Here is a 12505-nt window from a genome sequence, read left to right as displayed (position 1 = left end):
TTCCATGATTACAGCTTTTGGGTAAGTGTAGATAAACTAATTAAACAGAACCTACAGAATGGAGATAAGGCTAAATTCAGTTATTAATTCCCTTTAAGGATTTCAACTTCAAGTGTAAACATTTCTGTTTTTCTTCAGATTCCTATGTATACAAACATGTAAAGCTCCCGTGTATTTTAACCATCTCAGACCTTTATTTTTTTCCTCGTGAGATATCATAAAATTAAAAAACAAGAGCTATGTTTTTAATGGTGTCTTAAGCACAGCAGTGAGCTATTATCCCACCAATAGCAACTTGCATAATTTTTTCTCTTTCATTTTATCAGCCCGGCCACCATTGAATTTCAGATTTATGAGCAGATGACTTTTCTCAGTTTGTATTCACCGTGCACAGACCCTCCTCAAAATCCCTGTTCCGGAGCAGGGAAGATGACTGCCATTGTACTGAACATTAGAAACTTTGCTATTTGAAATGTAGCCCTGTCATTTTATTTTTTGGAAATTAGCAATAAAAAGTCACTTAGAGCCTTTAGATTTCTACCAGAGAATATGGGATCACATTTTTCTTTAAAGGAAATGGTTATTTCAATGGGGTCACTCTATTTCGTCTACATAAACATCTTAAAAAAAAATCTTTATGCTAAGATCTATCAACTGGAAAGCACTAGAAACAGGCAATTTTTGTGATGTCCCCTTGACATTTTTAGTATAACAGCTTGGGTCAAAACTGCAGTTAGGTCAAAACAATTTAGCGCCATAATCTCTGGAAATGAAATTCTCTCTTCTATGAGAATTGGAAGACTAATCTGGCCACATTTGAAAGTCATTATGATATTCAGCATCTGAATGACATGAAATTAAGTCTCTGAAGCGCGTGCGCACGCCCACACACACACAGACACAATGCCAATTCACATAGTACCTGGGATGCTAAAGGAAGCTGATCAAGAACCTGGAAAGGCGAAAGATTAGGGGACGCAGGGGGCGCCTTACAGAGGAACTGTCCTCTGACAGCTGTACTGCGGGGAGGAGCAGAGACAATACCCAGAAAGGTGACAAAAGGAGGAACCCCAGGGGCCCTTTTTCTCTGGACGTTGCTCTGAGGATCACCCCTGATCACCGGAGTCCTAATTCCCATTCCATTATCCTGTTGAGATACTGAGTTGAAGGTCACCAGCGAACGCCTCCTGTCCTTTCCATGATCCTCATTCTTTTTGTTTTTACTCAGTGATTTGACCCTCTTTTGAACATTCAGCGTTGTTTTCAATGAACTAACTCTCGACTGCCCTGTTCTTTGGCCCTTCTATCGGCTTCCTCTCTGCTGTTTTAATGGGAGCTGCTCACCGACTCTTAACCTTGAATAATCGAGAAGTATTAGCCCAGTCACCAAACATTCCCCTTTTCCTTGGTTCCCAGGTGTCAAGCACACACAAGATTCCATCTCATGTAATCATCAGAGCATGAATAGCTGCCCCACTCATTTAGGTGCTAATTTAGGTACCTGATTAAATGCAGTCTTAGACCGACCTCTCCACTGTGTGTGTAAGTCTCTGTGACTCTGTCTCACTCTGTATGTACAAATCGTACTTGCTCGTTCAGACGGTAAGTGCTTAAAAATAGAAAATATGGGCAGTAACTTGAGCACGTATTTTAGGGTCATAACTGTGTTCAAATACTCTTATAGGTGACTAACTCCCTGAATTACACTTTCTTCATCTTTAAAATGTAAATGACAATAATACCCCTCCAGGATAGAATAAGATAGTAAATGAGAAGATTTATGTAAAACATGTGGCTTATAGTGAACTCTCAATAAATGATTTCTGAGTTTCCCTGGTGGCGCAGTGGTTGAGAATCCACCTGCCAATGTAGGGGACACCGGTTAAGCCCTGGTCCTGGAAGATCCCACATGCCGCGGAGCAACGGAGCCCGTCCACCGCAACTACTGGGCCTGAGCTCTAGAGCCCGCGAGCCACAACTGCTGAGCCCACACACTGCAACTACTGAAGCCGGCGCGCCTAGAGCCCATGCTCTGCAACAAGAGAAGCCACCGTAATGAGAAGCCTGCACACTGCAACGAAGAGTAGCCCCCGCTCGCTGCAACGAGAGAAAGCCCACGTGCAGCAACAAAGACCCAATGCAGCCAAAAATAAATAAATTTATATAAAAAAATGATTCCTTCCTGTGTTTTTATCTCCTCTCACATCGCCCATTCTAGTAACAAAACTGTTGAGCTCAACTTTGGTTTGACTGATCAAAACTAACAAGATCAGTTGGGATATACTGGCTAATCACCAAATCACTCTACCACATCCTCTCAACATGGTAAATGATAAAAGTATTTATCTCAATAAATCCCTTAAATTACTAATCAATATTTTATTTTTTAAGAAAACACAAATGCCAGGAAAATAGGTGCACAATATTTTTCATGTGTCTTTTAAATATTAATAAAATATGATGTTGCGTGGAAGGGTCTATAATGTGAAAAATACAGCATCTAGTTTATATTTGATGAGTTCACTTACTATGAGTTATTTTATTTAGCCTTAATTTTTATTTAGTGATACTAGAGCTAGAGATGGTAAAAGTTGCCAAGGGAGAGTTTGTGCTAACGAAAGAAATAGAGGTGGGAAATCAAGGAACTCATTAACATAAAGCGTGACATCTTGACCTAAAATCCTAAATACTGGAGAGCAGTATTTTTCTACTAGTAAAAGTATAAGGAGTTAAACTTACTGCTCCAATGATAGCAGCCTTATTGAAATAAAAGTGTTCCTCAACCCAAAAGAATCCAGTCCCCTGATGAGCTGATGTGGAGATAATTATAATAGCTCTTACTGGTAGAGAGGAAAGAGTGAAACCTTAGAAGATACTGAGGCATGACTTAGGTGGGTTTTATTTCTGATTCTAAAGCACTGAACTGGATGTGGGTGCAGTGACTCAGAGTATTGTGATGGTCCAGCTGTCCACGGGGCATGCCTCTCTGGTGCGTACTCATGCATCGCCACGCCTGGGGAAAGACTAACTGGAGGGTCATCTCCTCCAGTCACTTAACTAACACAATCTCACATTTAGTTACTTCGTCTTCTATACTCTGCAGTGCATTTTGTGTGTGTGTGTGTGTGTGGTACGCGGGCCTCCCACTGTTGTGGCCCCTCTGGCCGTGGAGCACAGGCTCCGGACGCACAGGCTCAGCGGCCATGGCTCACGGGCCCAGCCGCTCCACGGCATGCGGGATCCTCCCGGACCGGGGCATGAACCCGTGTCCCCTGCATCGGCAGGCGGACTCCCAACCACTGCGCCACCACGGAAGCCCTGCAGTTCATTTTCATTGCTTCCCAAAGCACATGTGAAATGGCACACTGGAGCCAGTGGATAGCTGCTTAGTCTAGTTCTCTGCCTGAGAGAACAAGACCAAGGGGCATGTCCAGAAGGAGGGCAGTGACTGCTTTCTAATATTTTATTTTATCTAATTTATTTTTCTGGGAACCACGCAGTCACTGGGGAAAGAAGAAGCCTGCTTTATCTGACACGTTTACTTTACAGCAATACCTCCTTTGTCTTAGGGATGTTTCATATAAATCAGTGCAAGAAACACGGCATGAAAAGCATGCAGCACTGACCACTATGACCAATCACTGATATGCTCCTTTAGTCCCAGAAAAGCCACTTCTGTTTTCTTATGTTTTTGTTATTATTTGTGATTCCGGAACTTCTCGGAAGAATCGGGAAGCAGTACGACAATTAACAGGCCCCAAGCCTGGTCATGTAAATGTATAAACAAGCCCCCTGTATAATATGTCATTTTGTATCTTGGCGTATTCTTGTTGGCTTAAATGCCAAAATACTGTCTGTCACTCTACATTATTGTTCTTAAATAACTTACTCGATTTCTCTTCTAAACAGATAGCTTGCCTAAGGATGCCCTTATAAACAGTTGCACCTCATTTCTAAACTACATCAGATCGGGTTTAACAAAGATTATGGGGCTAAAAAATATATTGTTTTGCTTGGTTTGGGAGAGTCAAGATGAAATACTTACATTTACTTGAAATTCTCTGGATATTATATGTCCTCCAGGAAGCCTTTCTGGACTCTTCGCTACCAGGATTAGGCCCTTCCTCTTTGTGCTACCCTGTCCTCACTTGTATTTATTTTATGGTTGTTTCCTCCTCTAGACTCTGAGATCCTTGTGGCAGGGATTGGTCTGCCAGCATCCAGCAAAATACCTGACATATAGCAGGTGCTTAAAAAAGTGTTCAGTGGATGAATAAACACTCTAAGGTTATGAGCCTGTGACTTTCCAGTCTATCCACTTACACATTTTATTTTTCCTGACAACGGTGGAAGCCGCAATTTGGCGAATTTGATGAGTGATCATTAAACCATCAAGTCTTGGACTATTTGGTAATTTAGCTCATGGCCTACAAATACGACCATTTTCAAGGTTTGAATTGATGGGCGTAATTTTTCCTTGATATTATGAAGAGCACTTACATTAACACCAGGAACCCCTTTTACGCAAAGCCTTCAGAGTGCCGCTGACACTGACCCCCCCCCCCCCGCAAAGGGAAACAACAATCTGTATATAAATTTCAGTACCTGATTCTGAATTTCAGGGCAGGGGGGCGGGATGTCATTTTGTAGCCAGCACGGAAAGTCAGGAGTGTCGGGAAGCGGCACGTGTTGCCATTGCCCCCGCGGAAGAGTGTCAGACCAATAGCCGTGTGCGAAGCACTTTTATGGACGGTATAAATATTTTGAGCTGGAGGCATCGTTACCAGCTGCTATTTTCCTTCCTCAGGACCAGCTGTCCAGGAGCATCCCGGACCGGAGCCAGGCACATTCGGGACTTGGATCTGACCAAGGGCGGCAGCAGCCGGGCTGGTGCAGCGATGTCGGTGGTCGAAGAAAGCCGGCCCTTTGCTCAGCAGCTCTCTAACGTCTACTTCACCATCCTCTCGCTGTTCTGTTTCAAGCTCTTTGTGAAAATCAGCCTCGCCATCCTCAGTCACTTCTACATAGTGAAAGGCAACCGCAAGGAGGCGGCCCGGATAGCGGCTGAATTTTACGGAGTAACCCAAGGACAAGGTATGTGCACGGCCTGCGCTCGTGTTTCGTGTTGACTTTATCTTGCACGCACAGTCCAAGCAAACATCCCATGTTTCCCTTAGGGACTGCTTCAGAGCGAATATTCTGCCAACTTCTCATTGCGGGAAATATTTAACTCCCTTCATGGCCTCATAAAAAAGAAAATTACTTTTTCTGGGTTAATGAAATCAAGGCATCATTGCAGAAGAGCCTCACGGAAGCATAGTTTTAAATATATATCAATATTTTCCTATTCATAAATATTTCCTAACTTTTAACATTTCATGGGCCAAGCCATGCATTCACAGGCTTCAGTTACTGATTGCACTTCAACTGGCCTTTAATATACCTGAGATTTTATAATTTTTTAAATCAAGTCTTTAGTTATATGGGAAAATAATTGTTATAAGAGAAGATTTGAAGGTTTTATTGGTTTCTCACAATTTTTATTTGACCAAGGTTAACCGCTTCATTATAAAGTAAAGCACAATGTGGTGAATGTTAAGATTTATGGCATATGTTTTCCTGATGGAATTGTTGTTGCCTTTGCTCAATTTGTAAAAAATTGATTATATGAGGGTAGGAACATGAATTAACAAATGTTAACATGTAGGCGACCAAGTACATCCATCATGCTTCCTACAAGAAATTAAAGTGTGAGACTAAATGAGAAATGATCATTTTGACCCTCAACCTGAAAGGCTGCAAAACCACTTCCATTCTATTGCACTGATATTCTGTATAATAAAAGCAATTCTTAGGATGGGCTTCAAGTTGACATTTTAATTTCTTAGAGCCTTTTGGTTAATTTCTGGTTTGAAAATCATCAGGCAAGCATGCACATTTTACAGCCCTACCTACCTCTAAAGTAACTTTAATTTTCAGAATCAAAATACACTATCACATAATTAGAGAGTGTAATTTATTTTTTTAAAAAAAAAGAACGCTTAGAGTAGAAAGCTTGCCTTCTTAAAATCTGTTTTTCTACATTTTTCAATGTGTGGAATAACTTATTTTAAAATCTAGGCGACTCTGTAGATACATGGAAAGTTGAATAAAGGTAGAAAATCTTTTTTGGTGTATGAGATAGATAAGGAGAGTACATTTTTCCTGAGGAAGATTTTGTTCTTATGCAAAGTGAGGAACTTAATCTAAATGCCAGGATGAAACTCTCACAAGGAAGATGGAATCTAGAGAAATAGACAATATTTAATCCTTCACCCACCAGCTCTGCTTCAGACCAGGTATAACTATTTAAATGTGGCATACACCATGTTGGGAAATGGAATATTTTGTTGTTTAAAAACCAGCAAACATAGGAGACTAGATTTTAAAACAAAATCCATATTTTAATTTTTTAAACCCGTATTTTTAGATATAAGACTAAATAGGCTATGTGATCATAAGGTGAGAAAGTTTACTGTCACGGGCAGCCCATAGCTCATTACCTTATACTCAAATCTCGTCTACGTATTGTGAGAATTGCCGTGCGTAAAAACTGAAGTATTGGCTAAAAATCCACCATATTTGGTGGATTGAGAAGGGTTTTAGAGGAAGCTTTGGAGTCTCCTTTTGTACTTATTTACCAATATAAAGAAATACTTGTCCCCTCTTTAGCCTGATCTCAGTGTGCTCATGCTGGGAGGTCATGGGAATATGTGAAATGGCTTCCATGTTCCCGCCTACTTTTATGAGTCTGTGTTAAGATATATTAGAGCTCTAGGATTATATCCCAAAAAGGAGAGAAAGAAATCCACACTCACTAATAGAAAATACTTTTCCTGGGAATAAAAATGGGGAACATAGAGTTTTCAAATGTTTGTTTTCTGTTATTTTTAATTTTGTATCTGTTTAACAAAATTCTCCCTCCCTATAGCTTGCATTAGTCTATATACTAAACAATACAATATATTATTATAATTTTTATTCAGTGTAAGCATAGTTCATCTCCAATTTTATTTTAATATTAGGAGGACAGTCAGGAACCTTACAAGCTCTTTCTTGGTCTACCTCTAAGAATTAATTCTTCCTTGCCTAGGAAATTATTACTGTCTCTATTTTAACATAGCTTTTTCTTTTATTTACTACTACTAAACTTATTTTTATTTTGTTTATGTTTTTATGATTTATCAGGCTTAATCATCTTTGTTTAATCTAGCAATTTCCTCCTTCCTAGCAGAGATTATCACCTTCATTCCATTCTGAATTAGGTTTCTCATTCCTGCTTTCAAGAATTATCACCTTCATTCCATTCTGAATTAGGTTTCTCATTCCTACTTTCAAGACTTAGCCAGATCATTCCACAACATTTCTGATGTGGAGCTGCCAAAATCCATGAAATAGGAGATGATGTGTGTATTTTCACGTCTTTCATAATCATGGAAGACCCTGTTGACAACTTTCTGGATGTCCTCCCCATGAGCTGTAGTGCTTTGGTATGAAATAAAAGGAACTCTGTCTTCCCAGATACGGTTGCAAATCAGCTCATTGTATTAGACAAATATGGAATGAGCTTTCTTAATGCACTTTCCAATCAGGCTTGAGACCAAGGTATGATTACACAACAAGAATACTGAAAAGCAACATGGTAACTAAAATCGCTTAAGCCTGTTCCCTTCTTGATCCCTTTGCTATGCCTATAAACCTTAGAAATCTGCCTTTTCATCCCTTTATTAACTCTGCCATCGTACTGAAGGGGCTCGATAGGATTTTCTGTGTATCTGTCTCCCTGTATGGTTCTTGCTGTTAAGTGTGCTGGTGATAGTGTCCACATAGCAGAGGTCTAGTCTGTGTTCAAAGCTAACACTTGACTTTGAGACTGAGTGAGACTAACGAGTGGAACGGTGTCTCCAGCTGTAACATCAGACAGTACGGAGAGCAGGGGAAGACGCAGGGGAGAACACTGATCTTCTGATATCGCTCCAAGGGCTTGGAAGAAGCCATGTGCCACTAGTGACCCACGGACACTTGGAGAGAGAGCTCCCCTCCTCTGCTAAGGGTCGTGCCTTTCAAGCTCTATCTTAGGCTCTGAGGAGAGTTCAGTAGTTTTACCTACATGTGGACAAGGTCAGTTCTAAGCACCTGTTTACTGAGCACCCCTGGTATGGAGGCATTGAAGAAACAGGATATAAAAAAGGGAAAATGTATTGTTCCCAACTGTAAGTAGGTTATTCTAGTTGAGGAGATGGTATATCTACATATAATACTTACTTTCCAGATACACTAAATACGAAATGAGCCTAAAGACCGGAAAGGTCAGTTTCCGATTTGGACCTTCAGAGACATTTTTATGGAGGAGAAAGATCTTGAGTTGACCCCAGGAACCCAGGAACGAGCAGAGGCAGGAGTTGGAGTGCACCTAGGATATTAAGAGACAGTAGATTTGACTGGAGTCGAAGTTTCATGCAGGAGAAAAATGGTAATAAATTGGGCACAGATATGAAAGAATTTGAACATCAGGCCAAGCAATTCAAACTCAACTTCGAAGGCAGTAGGAGTCACTGAGAGTGTTTGGTATGAGTGAAGGTAGGAAAATGGGAAGAGACACGTACAAAACGCTAATTTAAGCTTGATTTATATAGTAGTGATCTTTGGAGTTGGGCAGTGGGACAGGTTTGAAGTAGGTAGACCAGTTAGGCCCGTGCCCCTCATAAAGAGATGAGGACCTAGACTTGTTTGGTGGTGGTGGTGGTGTGGATAGAAAAGAAAGGATGACAACAAAAAATAAATAAAAAGGAGAAAAGGAAAAAGAATGAATCTGATGATACCTTAAATAGCATTGGCAGAGAGAGTAAATGTTACCTTAGGGTCTCCCAGAATTAGTTATAACAAAGGAAAAGCCTGTCATCCAGAAAGATGAATTACCCACCCAGGCGAGCCTGCAGTTCCCAGCCTCTGCCACCCCAGAGAGCTGGGTCTTCAGCGGCTTGGTGAGTCTGGTGGGTCACCTGTCTCTAGTGTGAAATGTCAGTGTGAATCAGGAAGTCATAGAACTAGAATCTGAATTCCAGCCTTGCCCTTGATTTATTTACTGTTTATTCCCTTTGTTCCACCTTTTTATCACCAAGCGACATTCTGGTTATGACTTGGCTCTCCATCCGCGTCTGTCCACAGAGAGAGAATGTGCTGGCTTTTGCCCCTGGAGTGTTTCAGTCCATCTGACATTTATGGTTCTCGCTGTAAATTACTATGTTTGCATCTTGACATCACTCTTTAGTGCTCTGTGCTCTTTGAGTTGTAAGTCCACCTCTGAGATGTGATTTTGCTCCAGCTTTGCTGACAGATCAGGTTTCCAAGCCTGCAAGGCCATGGGCCAAATGTTAGAGGGTGGAAAATTCATCGAGGTAAGGTCTCTGTGAGGCTGCTTGAGAAACAATCTAGGGACACCCAACCTCTTTGGGTTGCTCCTTTCAGAGTTGAGGCTTTATATAGACTACAGAATGTATGTAGAATCATCTGGTAGAATATTTGTGCTTGTGATTTCATAAATTTGATTTCAGGGTTGCCATTAAGCATGCTTTGTTTGTTTTTTGGTGAGTCTGTTGTTGACACTTGGAAATAGGATATGGGGTAAACGTGCACCACTAGTCAAACGGCAAAAGGACTTGTCAGTCCAGAGAATAGTGTAACCTGGGTAGGAAAAGCAGCTAGAAGTTTGTATGATGTAATATTCTTTCTCCATCGGTAAAGTCCATCCCAGGTTTAAAAACAGCTTTAAGAATTTAACTTTACAGCAGACGCCAGCAAGTGCAGCAGTCATATCCATTATACCTGTGCCCAAGGAACAACTTGTTTCATATGATTTTTCGTGCTACCATGTTGGTTGTCTATGAGGTTAGTTATGTTGGGAACATTTCTCAGAATCTCAGCAATGACACACTTCAAGCCAACCTGTAGAATGACTTCTTTCATGCTGTTCATCGTATAAAGGTGTAAAAATACCTTGAAGATGTGAGAGCTTGGGGACACATTTTCTATACTTAGGTGGGAAAACACCACCTGAGAATAACTGGAATCAATGGAACTGCTCTTCTATCACAACAGACACGACATTATAATCAAAAGTGCTACCAAAAAACATTTTAAGAGACTTTAATTCTGCCCATGTTCTGCTATTTTTTGGAAATGCCAGAGCACTTTTTCTGGAAGGAACCATTATAATACTGTGAATTAGAACAGGAATCTGGGAACAAACTTTCCAAGTTTACAAAAGACTTTGTCATAGTTTAATGTATTAATATTGTTCCTCTTCCTGTATATTTGGAGAAGTGCATGGAGTTTTGGAATTAAAGAACTCGGCATAGCTCATGATAGCTTAGGAGGGATGAGTTTTCCTAGGGCTATTCTTCCCATACCTTTTACTTGTGTGTCTTCTATGTCAAAGGCCTGTGCTAGGCATGAAGGATAAAATATACAAACAAACCACAGTCCCTCTCCTAAAGATGTGTATAGTGTAGTGGGAGAGACAGAGAGAGAAAATCAAGTAATTTAAAGCATGGTGAGTGCTATTATACAAAGTGGAAGAGGTGCTCGGGGAGCACGGAAGAGCAAGTATGCGGATAAGAAGAGCTCTGCCTGGGGTTCACCAGTTAAATAAAAGCTGTGCTAAGCCCATGCATATTCTCTCCACAATCGTGCATGTGTCCTTATTCATAATGCTTGAAAGCTCCCCTGTTCCCCATTGTTACTCTCTGTTCTTTCCATCGCTCAATCTACTATTATTATTATTTCTAAGAATTTGTTTTTTTAGGAAAGAGCAAGTGTGCTCATTGCTTATCCACTAAGCCTTTTGAAGAATGACAAGTATTCTGGGGAACAATTTCAAAATGAAGTTTATATATAGGTGACATTGTGATAGTCAACTCTTAAATTTTTATATAATGAGGACAGTTAAAGGATGAAAACTAAGTCTCTGCTTTCCAATCTGCTATCTTTTTCAGAAGGTGGTAAATTATTAAAATAAGCTGCTTTTCTTATTAATTGACATAACTGATACAATTTAGAATTTAATTCAGTTCAATAAATACTTGGATACCTACTCTGTTCCTGGCACAATATTATGTGCTACATGTACGTGGACGGATACGTATATGTGTATATATGTGGGTGTACATGCAAATAGTTACCATATATAGTGTATGAGTTGCTTTTTGAGTAACAGGAGACTTGGGTCAGCGGAGCCAAACCTTGCACATATAAAACAAGCAAACAGCAAGCAAGTAGAAATTCATGAGGTGCTAAATTGAACACAGTGAAGTTCTGCAATGAATGTTCTCTAAGAAAGTCCGTTGGAAGTATCAGGCCCTTCCTGAGAGAAGGTGCAGCTCAAGGTGAAACTTCAAAGGCAGAACATATCTGGTTATGTACAAGTGTGGATGGAACCAAGCTGACTCTAAAGAAAAAGAGAACTTTTAGTTGTGGAACTGAACAAGCGTGGCTCATGGGGGCAAATGTTAAAGGATAAATGTTAGGTGAGGAGACAGAGACAGATGGTTGGTGCCAAAGTGAAAAATAAATACACATGTTCTCAAATCACACATCCAAAGTAAAGGGTTCTATTAAGAGTTTTCTAATGCCTTTACTGGATTCAGCCTACAAGAAAGAGTCACTAGGTAATGATGAAAATCAGTGCCACCATGAGTATTTTACAAAATCCTGTGTGTAATGAGTCAACATGTCATTACATGTGTTCCGTGAACTACATCTCAGAGAAGGTCGAATACCTCCTGGGCGCTGAGTCAGCTGTGCACATCCTCAGGGTGGCTCCATGGCAGCTCCTTGGATTCTGGCTTCAGTCTCAGCACATTAAGCTCATTTTCTAACCTGGGGAAGAGAGAGGAAAGTTTATCCCCAGTAACACATGGACCATGTCAATGAAAGCAGGGGGGTTATTTGGAACGCCTCTTCCTCCAAAATCACCCTCCAATAGATTTTTTTTAAAAAAGAAAGTGTTTGGTTACAGGCTATGTAGAACTTTTGGCATTTCTTCTTTACCAGCTGCATAAAGAACAAATCATTCATTCTCTCCAGCCCTCTCACAGCAACGCTACAAAGCAGACCACTGGCTTTTGAGACTGGAAGTGCCCCAAGAACATCAGCTCAGGGAAGGAGAGGCTTACAGAGTCTCATAAATTGTTAAATTGTTAGCTCTTCCAGGTGGCCTGTAATTAAGCCAGTCCATTCTGTGAAATTTAGGTTGAAGAGGACATATATTAGAAGGGTCTCTTCTCTCAATCCTGTAATTCTTCATTGGCTACTGTGGGATGAGATTTTAAAAATCTGTCCCCTAAGTAGATTTAGGAGTTTTCTAGAAGAGCCTCAGGGACTGAGAGACTAGGGCGGTGCCTGCGGACAAGTTCCCATGGGCCCCCTTTCCCTTCCTGAACAGAACAACTCTACTTCCGTGAATCTT

The 12505-nt window shown here is 40.7% G+C and overlaps 1 protein-coding gene across 2 annotated transcripts in view; it reads left to right on the top strand.

The window, feature by feature from the left end:
• Positions 1–12505, top strand: part of ASB5 (ankyrin repeat and SOCS box containing 5) — an 84231-nt gene that overhangs the window by 28863 nt on the left and 42863 nt on the right. Inside the window, exon 2 of one of the 2 annotated variants that reach the window (XM_079909535.1) lies at positions 4808–5094. In XM_079909535.1, the coding sequence (XP_079765661.1) occupies positions 4899–5094 (196 nt within the window). In that variant the 5' untranslated portion in view covers positions 4808–4898. Of the gene's footprint in view, positions 1–4789; positions 5095–12505 lie in introns of those variants that run through there. The other variant, XM_079909534.1, reaches the window with a different exon arrangement.

The sequence above is a fragment of the Stenella coeruleoalba genome (genome assembly GCF_951394435.1).
Source record: "Stenella coeruleoalba genome assembly, chromosome: 21".
NCBI classification, from domain to species: domain Eukaryota; kingdom Metazoa; phylum Chordata; class Mammalia; order Artiodactyla; family Delphinidae; genus Stenella; species Stenella coeruleoalba.
The sequence above is the reverse complement of the archived record's forward strand: the minus strand, read 5'-3'. Positions and strand labels throughout refer to the sequence as shown.